General features: G+C 38.2%; 1 protein-coding gene across 4 annotated transcripts in view; it reads right to left on the bottom strand.

Moving 5' to 3' along the window:
* The window catches only part of usp28 (ubiquitin specific peptidase 28), a 162065-nt gene that overhangs the window by 52029 nt on the left and 92254 nt on the right, over positions 1 to 17782 (bottom strand). For all 4 annotated transcript variants that reach the window (XM_051932276.1, XM_051932275.1, XM_028810304.2 and 1 more), the window contains 3 exons: positions 15634 to 15761; positions 15313 to 15408; positions 14329 to 14508 (listed from right to left, as the gene is read on the bottom strand). In XM_051932276.1, coding sequence (XP_051788236.1) covers positions 14329 to 14508; positions 15313 to 15408; positions 15634 to 15761 — 404 coding nt within the window. The remainder of the gene's footprint in view (positions 1 to 14328; positions 14509 to 15312; positions 15409 to 15633; positions 15762 to 17782) is intronic.

Consider the following 17782-nt stretch of genomic DNA (forward strand, 5'->3'; position numbering starts at 1 on the left):
GACAAACATGCAAAAGAATAAGAAATCAGGAAGGGGGCAAATAGTTTTTCACACCACTGTATATATATACACACACACATATATATATATATATATCTACATATACATATATATATCTACATATATATATATATATATATCTACATATATATATATATCTACATATATATATATATATATACACATATATATATATATATATATATCTACATATATACATATATATACCTACATATATCTACATATATATATATATATACACATATATATATATATACACATATATCTATACTAATTAATAAAAGGCAAAGCCCTCACTGACTCACTGACTGACTGACTGACTCACTCATCACTAATTGTCCAACTTCCCGTGTAGGTGGAAGGCTAAAATTTGGCAGGCTGATTCCTTACAGCTTACTTACAAAAGTTAGGCAGGTTTCATTTCGAAATTCAACGCGTAATGGTCATAACTAGAACCTCATTTTTGACAATATACTGTAATGGACGGCAGCTTGATGGCCGTGGGAGGCGGAGTTGAGTGTCACGTCATCACGCCTCCCACGTAATCACGTGAAAAGACTGTGAACTGAGTAAGGAGAAATGAAGGAAGAGCCACAAACAGCGAAGAACAAAAAATTAATTAAACAATTGAGAAGGGAGCGAGTGAAGCATACAAGCATCTTCATAAGGGAAACAAAGCACGGTGTAAAACGTAAGTTTAAATTAAGTTTATTGAAACGCTCCCGTTGCGGATTGCAATAACATACTCGCAAGATAAAAGAACTCAGTAGGGAGAAATGAAGGAAGAGCCGCAAACAGCGAAGAACAAAAAATTCATTAAACAATTGAGAAGGGAGCGAGTGAAGCATACAAGCATCTTCATAAGGGAAACAAAGCACGGTGTAAAACGTAAGTTTAAATTAAGTTTATAGAAACGCTCCCGCTGCGGATTGCAATAACATTCGCGAGATAAAAGTTTAATGAGAAGACACGAGGTATAAACGAACCACACGCCGTAGCGCAACGTTAGGGGCAACAGTTTCAACCATTCTATGATCTGCTTCTCGCAACTGAAAGACGGCACATGCCGGATGTTAGCCGACTTGCTGATCGCAACGTTAGGGGCTTCAACTCTGGCGCTGACGATAGAGATTCGATTCCCGAGAGGGGATGAAGTGAGTGTGTATGCCTGATGAGCCCAGAATTAGGGAGAAACACATGTCGCATACTCTTTGCATTATTTGAAAGTAAACTATTAAAACCATTCTATGATCAGCTTCTGGGAACAGAAAGAGGGCACGTGGCGGATGTAAGGCGACTTCCTGACCAACCACAAGCGTTACCTGGCAGGTAACCACCCATACAGTCAGATTGTAATTCAGAAAACGAATGCCATGAATGTAATTACCACGATCTACATACTGTCAAATAAACGAAACACACGCCGTAGCGCGACAGCTGTAAAAAGCGAGGTTCAGAAAAAAACAGATCCTTAACAAATTGTTATTGGTATACTGTATTTTCGATCCGTTTAAAAAGGTTTTCTTTTCTTAAAAAATTAAAAGCAGTACTTCGCCGCAACGAAGCGCGAGAATTTGGCTATATATATCTACTTCTCACACTTAAAAGAGGGCACGTGGCGGATTTTAGATGACTTCATGACCAAACATAACTGTTACCTGCCACGTAGGGTTACCACTTTTAATACAAAAAAATAAGGGACGCATACTGCAGCGGGTGCCACATCCCAGTGCCAACACTTTGCAGACTGTACTTAAAAGACCCGCCCTCCTCACTGGACAGTTAAAAAGACCAATCAAACTAACGATGACGTCAAGTATTACCCAATCAAAACTACGAAAGGAGGCATCTTCATAAAATGCGTGTGGGATGATTTGCATGAGACGCTGCTTTAAAAAAAATGATAAAAAAAATACGGGATAAATCCCGTCCCGTATTGATTCAAAACGGGACGCGCAATTTCATTCTCAAATACGGGACGATTCCGTATTTTAAAGGACAGGTGGCAACCCTACAGTGCCAGGTAACCACCCATACAATCAGATTGTGATTCAGACTAGGAATGCAATGAATGTAATTACCCCGATCTACATACAAGGCGAAAGTCTTGCAACATTCAAAGATGATGGTTTGGGATAAATACACCATAGAACATAAAAGAGCTTATGAAGCCTTGAACCAAAAAAAGCAAGATCTCAGAGATCGTAAAAAAAAAAAAGGAGGTAATGTCGTTTTACTCGCTGTAGATTTTAGTCAAACATTACCAGTTATTCCACAAGGGAGACAAGCAGATGAACTCAACGTGTGTTTAAAATCCATGGTTCTCCCACGCTCGGTTATATGTCGCGTGTTCTCGGGTAGGTACACCAAAAAATGTATACAGTGGTGTGAAAAACTATTTGCCCCCTTCCTGATTTCTTATTCTTTTGCATGTTTGTCACACAAAATGTTTCTGATCATCAAACACATTTAACCATTAGTCAAATATAACACAAGTAAACACAAAATGCAGTTTGTAAATGGTGGTTTTTATTATTTAGGGAGAAAAAAAAATCCAAACCTACATGGCCCTGTGTGAAAAAGTAATTGCCCCCTGAACCTAATAACTGGTTGGGCCACCCTTAGCAGCAATAACTGCAATCAAGCGTTTGTGATAACTTGCAATGAGTCTTTTACAGCGCTCTAGAGGAATTTTGGCCCACTCATCTTTGCAAAATTGTTGTAATTCAGCTTTATTTGAGGGTTTTCTAGCATGAACCGCCTTTTTAAGGTCATGCCATAGCATCTCAATTGGATTCAGGTCAGGACTTTGACTAGGCCACTCCAAAGTCTTCATTTTGTTTTTCTTCAGCCATTCAGAGGTGGATTTGCTGGTGTGTTTTGGGTCATTGTCCTGTTGCAGCACCCAGGATCGCTTCAGCTTGAGTTGACGAACAGATGGCCGGACATTCTCCTTCAGGATTTTTTGGTAGACAGTAGAATTCATGGTTCCATCTATCACAGCAAGCCTTCCAGGTCCTGAAGCAGCAAAACAACCCCAGACCATCACACTACCACCACCATATTTTACTGTTGGTATGATGCTCTTTTTCTGAAATGCTGTGTTCCTTTTACGCCAGATGTAACGGGACATTTGCCTTCCAAAAAGTTCAACTTTTGACTCATCAGTCCACAAGATATTTTCCCAAAAGTCTTGGCAATCATTGAGATGTTTCTTAGCAAAATTGAGACGAGCCCTAATGTTCTTTTTGCTTAACAGTGGTTTGCGTCTTGGAAATCTGCCATGCAGGCCAGTCTCTTTCTTATGGTGGAGTCGTGAACACTGACCTTAATTGAGGCAAGTGAGGCCTGCAGTTCTTTAGACGTTGTCCTGGGGTCTTTTGTGACCTCTCGGATGAGTCGTCTCTGCGCTCTTGGGGTAATTTTGGTCGGCCGGCCACTCCTGGGAAGGTTCACCACTGTTCCATGTTTTTGCCATTTATGGATAATGGCTCTCACTGTGGTTCGCTGGAGTCCCAAAGCTTTAGAAATGGCTTTATAACCTTTACCAGACTGATAGATCTCAATTACTTCTGTTCTCATTTGTTCCTGAATTTCTTTGGATCTTGGCATGATGTCTAGCTTTTGAGGTGCTTTTGGTCTACTTCTCTGTGTCAGGCAGCTCCTATTTAAGTGATTTCTTGATTGAAACAGGTGTGGCAGTAATCAGGCCTGGGGGTGGCTACGGAAATTGAACTCAGGTGTGATACACCACAGTTAGGTTATTTTTTAACAAGGGGGCAATTACTTTTTCACACAGGGCCATGTAGGTTTGGATTTTTTTTCTCCCTAAATAATAAACACCATCATTTAAAAACTGCATTTTGTGTTTACTTGTGTTATATTTGACTAATGGTTAAATGTGTTTGATGATCAGAAACATTTTGTGTGACAAACATGCAAAAGAATAAGAAATCAGGAAGGGGGCAAATAGTTTTTCACACCACTGTACATTTAAGCATGTAATGAGCAAACAAAAAATGAGGTATACCCGAAGGCACTGCAGTAGTACTTAATGTTACTTTACTTCTTAAATGTTAATGTTTTACTGTTTAATAATTTATACGCTTCTTATATGTTGTTCAAATTCTTTTATCAAAATACCAGTGACAGCGCAATGTATATGTCAATATATATATATATCTATATCTCTCTCTCTCTATATATATATACAGTAGAACCTCGGTTAGAGAACGCCTTTGATAACGAACAATTCGGATAACGACCAATAATTTCACTAAAAATTTGCCTCCGATAGCGAACAAAATTTCGGATAGCGACGCACACACGACCAGCAGACAGCGGCTAGCTTCCCATCTTCCTTTGCGCTCGAGACACGGTTATGAACAGACGTTCATTATCTTTATTGGTGTGCATCCTTCTTATTTAGTGATTTTGTTGCTTTATTTAATAATATATAGCCCTCAATCATGGCTCCAAAGAAGATTAAGAAAGCTGGTAGCAGTGCAGTAATAAGGCAGCGGCCAACAATTGAATTGAAAAAAGAAATTATTGCCAAGTATGAACGAGGCATGCGTGTGTCGGATATCGCAAGAGAATACGGCATGTCAAAGTCGACAATCTCGACGATTTTAAAGAAAAAGGAGCAGGTTAAAGAAGCTAATGTGTCAAAAGGAATGACTATTATAACAAAGCAAAGGCCTCAAATAATAGACGAAGTAGAAAAGTTGTTGCTTGTGTATATAAATGAAAAACAGTTAGAAGGTGCTAGCATCAGTGAGGCATTCATTAGTGAGAAGGCGCTGCAAATCTACGAAGATTTGAAGAAGAAAACCCCACAGACAAGTGCTTTGAGTGATTTTGTTTTCAAAGCCAGTCGAGGCTGGTTTGAAAAATTTAAGCACAGAACAGGCATCCATAGCGTCATAAGGCATGGGGAAGCAGCTAGTTCCGACAAGGCAGGGGCCGAGAAGTTCATCCTAGAATTAAAAAAAATCATAGAAGAAGAAAGTTACGTCCCGCAACAGGTATTTAATGCGGATGAAACAGGCCTGTTTTGGAAGAAGATGCCGAATAAAACGTACATAACGAAGGAAGAGAAAGCATTGCCAGGGCACAAGCCTATGAAAGATAGGCTAACTCTTCTATTGTGCGGTAACGCCAGTGGGGATTTTAAGCTGAAGCCGCTGTTAGTCTACCATTCGGACAATCCAAGAGTATTTAAGAAGCATAATGTAATAAAACAGAAATTGCCTGTTATGTGGAGGTCTAATTCTAAAGCTTGGGTGACCCGCCAATTTTTTGTCGAGTGGGTGACCGAAGTTTTTGCCCCGGCTGTGAAAGAATACCTAGAGAAGAACAACCTTCCCCTCAAATGCCTTCTCCTGCTGGATAATGCTCCAGCACATCCTCCAAACATCGACGAGTACTTAGAAGAAGAGTTCGACTTTATTCAAGTTCGTTATCTGCCACCGAACACAACCCCTTTGCTGCAGCCCATGGATCAACAGGTCATTTCAAACTTCAAGAAATTGTACACGAAAGCCTTATTCAGAAAGTGCTTCGATATAACGAACGATACCAACTTAACTCTGAAGGAATTTTGGAAGAATCATTTCAACATTTTGAATTGTGTTCATCTTATTGATAATGCATGGAACCAAGTGACCTACCGTAATATGAATGCAGGATGGAGGAAACTCTGGCCAGACTGTGTTCCAGAGCGAGATTTTGAAGGATTCGAACCAGAAATTGTTGATGAAATTGTTTCCCTGGGCCAAAGCATGGGGTTGGAGGTGGATAATAACGATGTTGAAGAACTTGTGGAGGAGCACAGTAATGAACTCACTACTGAAGAGTTGCAGCACCTTCAGGCTGAGCAAGAAAAGAATTTGGCTGAGGATATGTCTTCGGAAGGGGAAGAGGAAGGAAAGGAGGAAGTCCCAAGTTCAGTGATTAAAGAAATGTGTGCTAAGTGGGGGGAATTGCAATTGTTTGTAGAAAAATCTTTCCCAAACAGTGCGGTAGGCAGTAGGAGCCTGAACATGTTCAATGATAATGTGATGTCGTATTATCGAAAAGTGCTACAAAAAAGGCAGAAGCAACAGACACTGGACAAGTTTTTTTCTTCAACCTCAAAGCGACAGAGGACATCCCCCGATGTTCTCATGGAGGGGGATTCCCCCTCTAAGCAGTAATTCCACCCCTTCCTCCCCACACCTCCATAAAAAAAAAAAAGCATAAAAATAAAAAAAAAGGGTTTTGTAAATTAGTTTTGTAAAATAAAGTTATGTACAGTAAACAGTAAAATGTGTTTACGTATTAAAGTTACCCAGTGCTATTGTTTTCTGCCATACGTAGCGTATCTGTCATATGCCCTCCCTCCTCTGCGTTGACCCTCCCTTTGCTGTCGTAATCGCCTCACTAGAAAGGTAAGATTCCACATTTTTTTTTTTTATTCCATGCTGTAGTGTCATTTCTTTAGTTTTTAGTTACAGAATTATGTTATGTGCTTATTCATAGTGCTATTGTTTTCTGCCATACATAGCGTATCTGTCATATGCCCCCCTCCTCTGCCGTGACCCTCCCTTTGCTGTCGTAATCGCCTCAGCGTGTCCTGGGTCTTCCCCGGGGCCTCCTCCCGGTTGGACGTGCCTGGAACACCTCACCAGGGAGGCGTCCAGGAGGCATCCTGATCAGATGCCCGAGCCACCTCATCTGACTCCTCTCGATGCGGAGGAGCAGCGGCTCTACTCTGAGCCCCTCCCGGATGACTGAGCTTCTCACCCTATCTTTAAGGGAAAGCCCAGACACCCTGCGGAGGAAACTCATTTCAGCCGCTTGTATTCGCGATCTCGTTCTTTCGGTCACTACCCATAGCTCATGACCATAGGTGAGGGTAGGAACATAGATCGACTGGTAAATTGAGAGCTTCGCCTTGCAGCTCAGCTCCTTTTTCACCACGACAGACCGATGCAACGCCCGCATTACTGCGGATGCCGCACCGATCTGCCTGTCGATCTCACGCTCCATTCTTCCCTCACTCGTGAACAAGACCCCGAGATACTTGAACTCCTCCACTTGGGGCAGGATCTCGCTACCAACCCTGAGAGGGCACTCCAGTCAAAACGATAAGTTTTCCTATGTTTTCTTATGTTTAAATGCTTTCTTTAATGTTTTTATTTTTATTTAACATCATTTGTACTGTATTATAACTGTTCCCATTTAAAAAAACATACCTATATAGCCTGTAACTTTCATATATTAGCGAGTCAACAGGGGCTAGGAACCAATTATTTCTATTTCCTTTATTCCTTATGGAGAAAATTGTTTCGGATAGCAACCATTTCGGATAACGACCCACTTTTCGGAACTGATTGTGGTCGTTATCCGAGGTATTACTGTATATATATATATATATATCTAAATCCCCGTGAAGTACTGCTTTTAAATTTTTATGAAGAAGAAAAGCTTTTTAAATTGAGGGAAAATATCCCAATAGCAATTTGTTAAGGATCTGTTTTTTTAGTGAAGCAGCCTTAACACAGCTTTTCCGCTGTTTTATAAACGAACGCCATATAAGGTCTTCCTTTTTCCTTGCTTCGCCAAGGAAAGAGCCTTTTTATTAAATGCAAGGGTTCTTCGCTTTTTTTTTTTTGTTTGTTTATTACGATTGTTATAGTTCTGTTTGTATACGACGTTGTCAGTTCAGCACTCAGGTTGTAATATGACCAAGCTGTGCAAGCTTACTGTTAAGAATGCAACGTATAGTTGTACATGAGAAAAGCAATCTTGCCTCAAATCAATGGCAAACTTTTGTAGGTCTATGAACTTAATTTAAAGTTTAGGTTTACACGGTGCTTTCTTTCCGAAGTACCTGCACTCATGAATATGTCTGTATGCGTCAGTTGCTCAAATCCCCGCGCTTCGCACCGGCGAAGTACTGCTTTTAAATTTTTATTAAGAAGAAAAGAAAACCTTTTTAAATTAAGTCTTAAAAAGAGCTGTAAAGATATTGACAATAAGCTACGCAAACCCACCAAGACATGCAATCGTTTAAATCAAAGCGCGAGTCGAAAAACACCATCGCATAATATTAGTTAACGATTAACACATTTCTATATGTATTGTAAGCATACAATACAACTGATAATATGTTGCGCTTATTTATCTGGTGTACTGACATTTTTGCGCGTTTAACGGCTGAAATCTAACGTGGTTTGTGCCCTTCAGAATGAAAAGAGTTTGCATTTACCTTTTTAATAAAAGGCGAGCTTTTAAGCCTGAGAAATCACCCCGTAAATGCACACGTTTAATTGCACATGTGTTAATATGTATGCTTACACAGTATTAAAAGACACTCAACAAGTACACAGTATTAAAAGACAGTCAACAATTAACGTCATTTACCTTCGTTCCCGCGTTTGACTTGTGCTGTAAATCTCTTCCTCGTTTTCAGTTCACGTGATTACGTAGGAGGCGTAATACGTGACGACGCGATACGTGACTCCGCCTCCTCCATTAGAGTATATGGACAAAAAACAGGTTCCAGTTATGACCATTACACGTAGAATTTCGAAATGAAACCTGCCTAACTTTTGTAAGTAAGCTGTAAGGAATGAGCCTGCCAAATTTCAGCCTTCTACCTACACGGGAAGTTGGAGAATTAGTGATGAGTCAGTCAGTCAGTCAGTCAGTCAGTGAGGGCTTTGCCTTTTATTAGTATATATATATATATATATATATATATATATATATATATATATATATATATATATATATATACACATATATATACACACATATATATATATATCTACATATGTATATATATGTGTATATATATATATATATATATATATATCTACACATATATATACATATCTACATATATATCTACATATCTACATATATATATATCTACATATATATATATCTACATATCTACATATATATATATATATATATATATATATACAGTATATATATATACATATTACGATTGTTATAGTTCTCTTTGTATACCACATTGTCAGTTCAGCACTCCGGTTGTAGTATGACCAAGCCGTGCAAGCACACTTTTGAGAATGCAAGGTATAGTTGTACAGGAGAAAAGCAATCTTGCCTGAAATCAATGGCAACCTTTTGTAGGTCTATGAACTTAATTTAAACTTACGGTTTACACCGTGCTTTGTTTCCGCAGTAGCGAAGTGATCACTCCTGCTGCGTTCAGTCAGTTCACGTGAGCCGCTCTCTTGTGTGATGTTGCAATGTCCACGGCTTTATTTAATGTTAGCTAAGACCCGGCACTTAAAAGTTTCTTGCTACAGCAATTTTTAATCCATTACAAAGTCATCCAAAGTCTCGTTTATACCTCGTGTCTTCTCATTAAACTTGTATCTCGTGAATATGGTATTGCAAACGGCAGCGGGAACGTTTCTATAAACTTAATTTAAACTTACAGTTTACACCGTGCTTCACTTCTTATTGTTTCGCTGCCTTCTCAATTGTATAATGAATGTTTTCTTCAGCACTCTTTGGGGCTCTTCCTTGTTTTGTACATACTGCGTTCACAGTCAGTTCACGTGATTACGTGGGAGGCGTGATGACGCGATACGCAACTCCGCCTCCCACGGCCAACGAGCTGCAGTCCATTACAGTATATGGACAAAAAAGAGGTTCCAGTTATGACCGTTACGCTTTGAATTTCGAAATGAAACCTGCCTAACTTTTGTAAATAAGCTGTAAGGAATGAGCCTGCCAAATTTCAGCCTTCCACCTACACGGGAAGTTGGAGAATTAGTGATGAGTCAGTCAGTCAGTCAGTCAGTGAGGGCTTTGCCTTTTATTAGTATAGATGATGTCAAAAAAACACAGACGTAGGTATATATGATATTTGGAATTATTCGTTTTATGACCTGTATAGTAATTTTCGGAAAACTTTGTGGCACGGATGCAACATTATTCATATTATTCATATTCATTCACATAACATCTTGCGGTTTGTAATCAGTGACTGCGTGTTTTTTCCCCCGATCTTGCCAGTCCCCACATGTTGCTGTATGCTGTTTCTTTTGTAATCCAGGACATGCAGAGGATAGAATAGTACAGAGCAGTAAGTTCAGCACTATATGCAATCATCAGATTCAAATGTTAACTGTTCACACACACGCAAGGATAGCCTTTCCTACATTTTCAACGTGTGTACCTGTTACAATGTACACGCTTCTCTCTATGCTGTGGTTCCTATTACACACCTGAAAGAAAGAGACAATATATGTGAAAACATCATCGCACTAATGCAATATTATTTGAAAACGAACAGCGTCAGATCGGGTGTGGATTTATGTTGGCGCTATTACTGAAAGAAAAAAAGATGAACATGTGCGTTGATCCTGCAGCACTGAATAAGCTCACGCGCTCTAACATCCCCCCCATCCCCGATCTGACTCTAGGAAACAGCGCAAGTAAAGACGCAAACCAAGTGTGATCAAGAGTCACCGGTTCGATCCCCACTCACTCCTATATTTGCCGTTTTCAGTAGCAAGCTGCTCTTTTTGGGGGGGATGTTAGAGCGCATGAGCTTATTCAGTGCTGTAGTAAATGACAAAATGGGCATAAACTATATAATGTATGAAGCCTAAAGTCCAAAGATCAAGTAAACACTTTCACAAAAGGTTCAAGGATAATACAACAGCTTCCGTGGCGTAGCGGTAAGATTTGTTGACTTGTAATTAAGTGTCCCCGGTTCGATCCCCACTCACTCCTATATTTGCCGTTTTCAATAGTGAGCTGCTCTTTTTGTTAATATTATACAGTACACACATACATTTGGTTTGCGTTTGTAACACACGGTGTGCATTTATAGGACTTGTAAAAGTTACCATTTTTTTTTTTACTTTTATTCTCTCTAAATCTTACCGCTACGCCACGGAAGCTGTTGTATCATCCTTGTGAAAGTGTTTCACCTTTCACCTTTCGTGAAAGCGTTTACTTGATCTTTGGACTTCAGGCTTCATACACTGTATAGTTTATGCCCATTTTGTCATTTACTACTAAAATATGGAAAACGTTTCTGTTTTAAAAATGTGTTTACACAGATTACTGTAGAAACGGAACACACGGTTCCAAATAGCGATCTATTATTTCCACTCTAAAACTCCAGCACTTCAGTCACTCCCAGATAAACAAACAAGGCATGAGCTGGGAAAACTTAGTGAACGTTCTGCGACGGTGGGGGATGGAATAGCCGGCTGCTTGCTGCTCGTGTTAATCGCCGCATTTAGAAGACAAAGGAGAGGTGAGACCGGTTTTAAGGTGGGCCGGATCTACGAGCTTTTTCGTAGACTCTGGTAATTCTAGTGTTAAAACCCTCCTTTTCCAAGTTTAGATTTGAATCATTTCCTTGGCCAAACAATATGTAAGCACATCAGTCATTTACATCCACGCTCCATGTGATGCTTGGTTGTGTCATTTGTTCCCTTTTTGGAGGCACATCGCCAGCTGCTAGTTTCTTCTCGCATGCCTTCATAGCCTGGTTACACTGGATGGTGTGTTTTTGCTTCAAGTGGTGAAACAAGTTTGTTGTATTTCCACCTTTGCTGGTAACAGTTTTCTTATATATTTTGCAAAGCACTGTGCTTTTTCAAGGTCTGACGTCTTATAGCCAAATCACTTCCATACTATTGAAGTAGCTGCCTTTTTAGGTACATAATTGCCATCGGAATCTCACATGATGCTCTCGCTCTCAGACATGTTTGGGCATGTGGCGCTGTTGTGCACGTTAGGGAATGTATATCTCCGATATCACAAGATGACACTTTTCTATCACGTAAAAAATTTATACAAGTGTTATCATGGATGATATGATATGGCGCAGCCCTACCTAAGGACACTCCCCACCTCTCTCATCCCATATTAGTTCTGGAGGAATCTGATCTCCCTATATTTAGAGCTGTTTTGAACCATTTCAGTTTATGTGAGAATAAGGCAAATTACCTGTATACCCAATCTAAAATGGAATTAGTTAAATCAGCACACTATTATAACCCACACTGTAAAGTATGTGCATATACACAACTGATACATTAAAAAATGTTTTTTTTTATTTAACTCAATACAGTATTTGTTTTGTTTTCCAAAAAAAAAATAGTTAAAACCATCTTATTTAATCTGACATGATTTCTCTTGATGTCAAGATTTACACAAACACTTATACAGTACAGTATATGCACAAAAGTATGTATGCCTTTTATTATTAAAGAAAATATGGGAAGGCTTATACAGGGTTCCCACTCTTTTTAAGGAATCATTTTCCAGGACATTTCCAGGAGCTTTTTCCGGAAATTCATGACAGGATCTGGTCATACGGTCATACACTTTAGTCGCAGGCTTAACGCCATTTTAATTTCTCTTTGATTATGCAGGGACTTAGTGTCACCGATATGCTAAATTACATAAAGGCAACACCAATTAATGCACTGATGTATAATGGAGTTGTTTGACCTCTTTTTGTTACACTCTGTTTTAAACTGCAAAACTCTTTTAAAGAAATAAATGCCTCTTGGATTGTGGAAAACTATCCAAACACTGACATATACTGAGCAATTCCATAATGTTCAGTATAGAGCTGTTGATCACACCATCAAATAGGCTACCATAGTGACCTAATTTCAGTAAAAGTTACTTGCATATTACATATTATGTCATTGTTTGTATCAAATAAATTTATGTACAATGTTTGTATTAAACAAAACTGCATAAAGCCAATTTATTGCCTATATCATGTGTATGATGCCTATAACACTAATATATGCAACAATTGGCACGCGACAAAACAAAGTCAGAGTTAACTTTCAACTGGTAGCTTTACTGGGAATACAGCAGCTGTAGAATTTGCATAAGTCAACGACAAAGATTATAATAAAGAACTTATCTTTGTGGGAAAAGAAGCAAAATACATCCATTTTAAATCATGATAGCCTTGCCATCAATTCCTGAGTTGAAAACTTGGTTAAACTAGAAAGAATACTAGGAACAAAGGATAAGAGCCTGAACTCCAGTATATTGGGAAAAAAAACAATCTATAAGTCACTGTAGTGTAACCTATGAAAAAGGCATCTGGTGTAGGCCTAGGTTTAGAAACAATGCTGGTGTTGCTCCTTGAGGTCTGATAAAACTGCATCCAGACCGATGACCTCTTTCTTTTTTTCAGCAACACTTTTACGATAGGCATTAGATTTTGTGAGCAGTGTAAAGTCCTGTTTTCTCTCAGCCTTCTCTGCCATTGCATCTGCTTCTTCTTCCATTGCCTCAATGCTAGTGATTATTTTCTGTCTCTTTGCTACCACTTTTGTGATTTCAGAGCGGAGCTCTTCTCTTTGCTTGTCATTTTCAGTTTCCTTTTTCTTCTTTTTTTCATCATCAAGGTATTGGACATATCGCATCCTGGCATTTCTGCAATGCTGCAAGAGGGGCTTTGGCAATACTCCATCAAATGAGCCACCAGTCAAAGAATCATTTATAAATATAATTGCCTATACATGTCTCAGTAGGTGGAGACATTGCGCAGCAGAGGCCACGACCTAGCTCAGCTGTCATCATATCTAGACTTACAAACAGCAAGCTGTTTCAAACAGAAAAATTAAAAAGTGAAAACAGAAATAAAATTCCAGGACAAGAAAGATTATTTCCAGGACATTTGGCCATTTCGATCAGTTTCCAGGTCATTTCAATGACTGGAAAATAACCCTCAAAATTTTCAGGTTTTCCAGGACGCGTGGGAACCCTGTTATAACACACTAATAAGGCAATGTATTATTATAATAATTTGTTAACCAAACATTTACTATAATGTTTTAAACAATAAATGCACAGTACGTATAAATTGGGATGACTGGATTTTATGCTTCAGGCTTTTATTGTGTACTATATTTATAGTTCTTCATTATCTAATTAGTGATGAGGAGAAGTATCTTAACCAGTACATTTTCTTCTAAAGTAAAAGTTGTACACCAAAGTAAAAAAAATATTACAGTCAAATGAATGTTTGAGTGTTATCTCAAGAGCGGACTGGTGGCACTGTGGCTAAGGGTCTGCGCTGGTATCTGGAAGGTTGCCAGTTCAAATCCCATTACTGACAGAAAGGATCTTAATCTGTTGAACAAGGCCCTTAACCTAAAAATTGCTGCAGGAGTGCTGTACAATGGTTGACCATACTGACCCCCTAAGGTCATGTGAAAAAACAATTTCCTCTCAAGGATTAACAAAGTATATAAAAAAGGTCCTGAAAGCCATGTTATATTTTACCTGGTTAGCTCCAGCGGTGTTTCTGTAGCTAAGGTGATGGTTTCATTCTGTGGCGGGGCAGCAATTCTGATGTTTTGAGTGGGTGGGAGATTAGTGGGCTGTGTGGAAGCAAACTCCAAGACATACTGCAACATGTCAGCCAATGGATACTTTGTTGGTCCTGAGCCATAGCTTAGGTAGCTAAAATGTGAGAGCAAAAACACAAAAAGAATAATTAACAAAGTTAATCATTTCAAAAAGTAAATGACTGTGAGAAAATCAAAATATGAATGTACAACAAAAACCCTAATTCTATTATATCCTACTGTGGATAAATAGTTCTGTAAAATAATATTATGGCTTATTTGATAATTAATCAGAATACCTTCATTACATATTATTATATATATACACATATCAATCTATTGGGCAGCAATTATCTTACGTCAGGCCAGGGAAAAACATTCTACAAAGATCTACCATGATCCTGGCTATGGTAAGAAACATCCCTATGTTGTGCCTTAATTGTGTTGTGCCACCACCATCTACCCAAAGCACCATGATGTTCCAACAATGATGGATGGATTAAAAGCCAGAAGTCTGTATGACCATCACCATCAAGTGACTCCGTGAGAACCCTAACTACAAAGAGGACTATTTCATTTATGTTAGGTAGAATGCCATGGGGGACTGGGCGGTCTCGTGGCCTGGAACCCCTACAGATTTTATTTTTTTCTCCAGCCGTCTGGAGTTTTTTTTTTGTTTTTTCTGTCCACCCTGGCCATCGGACTTTACTTCTTTCTATGTTAACTAATGTTGTCTTATTTTAATTTTGTATTTTGTCTTTTATTTTTCTTTTCTTCATTATGTAAAGCACTTTGAGCTACTTTTTGTATGAAAATGTGCTATATAAATAAACGCTGTTGTTGTAGTCACACTAGTCATAGCAGAAACCAAACCTCACCCTGTAAACATAAAAGTGAAAGTCAGTAATAGTTTACCAACCTTTCTAATCTCTTTTGAAGAAAAATCATTTGTTCTTTCAACGTCTTAACTTCCTTTCTCTTGGTATGTGTCAGTTCCATGTTTTTATGAAGATACCTGATCACAAAAAACAACTATTTTATAATATGATACATTAGTGATAACCCTCATATAAAATAGAACAAATATTTAATGAATAGCAAAAAGTTTTTTTCTTGAAAACTAATTAACAAAGGGAATCACATTTATGTAGTTCTTAAAGAAGATAAGTTAGGAATTCTGAAGAACTGATTAAATAAGCAAACATTTTGTGTTCTGTACGTAAACACAATTTTAACATACCTGTCCATATAAATGACTTGTGGAAACTCCAGTTTTTTATGAATCTTCTCTGGTCGCCCAAGCGACTGGTTGAACTCAAAACGTGAAAGTTCAAATGTCAAAACAGGAGGCAATTTTGAAAACCAGCGCTGCAAAATAATTATTTGTATTCAGAAATATAAATACATTTACTCAAATTGTTTACAATCTAATTTAACATAAAATTAGTACTCATTAATTACTAACCTGTTTTTATTCCTCTCACAGAATTTTAAAGCACATCTGAAAAGCCTTATGATTCATATTTCATAATAAATAAGACAGATTGAGCAGTCAGTTTAATACATCAGGTTTTACTGGTTCAAACCACATTATTTATCTTGTGTCCCTCTTTATTATTTCTAACAGACCTAAACAACTACTGACATCTACAATGAAGCCAACATTCTGTCCAGTAGATCAATTTCCAACCTCATTACCACTATCGGTTTAAATACAACTGGCCAGGTTTACTCAGGTTACCTGGTTTTCCCCAAATCTTTTCCTCCATTGTCTATAGTTTTAGACATACTTCGGGGTAACATCCCAATCATTTGCAAAATAATTGTAGAAAAAAACTACTTTAACTACAGGATCCACACTTAACATAACAGGCTGACTTTTCTTTCCCTGATACTACCAAATTGACAAGATGAAATGTCAGTAACAATAGAAATATAATTTAAGACTGGAATAATCTATAAAGAATTCAACACTCATTTCAACCCATTCAAACTTCAACCAGTTGTTTCTCATTATATAACCTTTCCTTTCACTGCCAAAGGTGCTTCAACTAAGTACTGAGTAAAGGGTCTGAATACTTGTGTCAACGGGATATTGACGTTTTTTATTTTTAACAAATATGCAAAAATTGCTAAAACACTATTTTCACTTTGACTTTCTGGGGTAATGAGTATTGGTTGATGAGGGGAAAAAATGAATTTAAATGATTTAAGAATAAGGCTGTGAAATGTGAAAAAGCTTACGGATTCTGAATACTTTTTGAATGTATGATATATATATATTTTAGGGCTGTGAATCGATTAAAAAAAATTAACTCGTCACATCATTGTATGTACTTAATCACGATTAATCGCATCTAACATTAAAAAGTAATCATAAAATAAGTACTTAAATCAAGAAATAAATACACACTTGATCACAAAAATAATACAGAATCAAAACTATGGAATTAAAAAAAAAGTAATGGCATAGCTTAAAAAATGACCTTAAACCTGAACTTTTGACCCCTTTATGTTTTTAGTGAACAAGTTTTTTCATTCACCTCCTGGTCCATTCCACAATTTGCCTTTTGGCTTGCCACATTTCTATCTTGGCAAAACAGGATCCAGTAGTGACTTACAACAGAATCCAGCCCTGACTTACAACTACAAAGTGCAAAATATAATAATTCTGAAATGTTCTGAAGAAATACGTTGAGGATCATTGGCATTAAATATGATCTAAACCATACACACATGAATTACATGCATGTCTAATGGAAATCCCTCCTCCTTTAGTTAACTGCTTTGTACCTGCTTGGTAAGAATAAAAGGTCTGAACTAATAAAATAAAAGAATGAAATGTGCACAAATTATAAGTGTTACTGTGCATGTTGGCCCATCGCTGCCGGGTACCCAAGGTACGAGTCAGTGGACAAGAACAAACACACATACACAGCAAGGGATAGGTGCATAAAGGTTATAAAGTACGTTTATTGAAATCAAAACAACAGTGTCCAAAATTGTGCAGTGCTCCAAAAGTCAATAAATAAATAATCTATAAAAACAAGGTAAAGATGAAGGTTAAAATCCAATAAATATCCATTAAAATCAATACGTTAAAACCAGAAACAGTCCATGTAAAATATAAGCCCCAATGCTTCCTTCTCAAAGCCCGCCAACAAGTACAGTCAACCTTCAAATACTGGCTCAGGTTTCCATTGCCTGGCCTTCGGCAATCCTGTGGTACCACACTGAACCGCACACATCTCCTGCCACTAGTCTCTTAGCATCCGTGGGAACACCGCATTTCAGGCTGCTCCTACTCCCAGTAAACACTTAGTAGGAGCACCCCTTCCACAGCCTCTGGCTCCTACAGCCCCAAGACTCACACCCAACCACCTGCCTCA

The sequence above is a fragment of the Erpetoichthys calabaricus genome, chromosome 9, assembly GCF_900747795.2.
Source record: "Erpetoichthys calabaricus chromosome 9, fErpCal1.3, whole genome shotgun sequence".
NCBI classification, from domain to species: domain Eukaryota; kingdom Metazoa; phylum Chordata; class Cladistia; order Polypteriformes; family Polypteridae; genus Erpetoichthys; species Erpetoichthys calabaricus.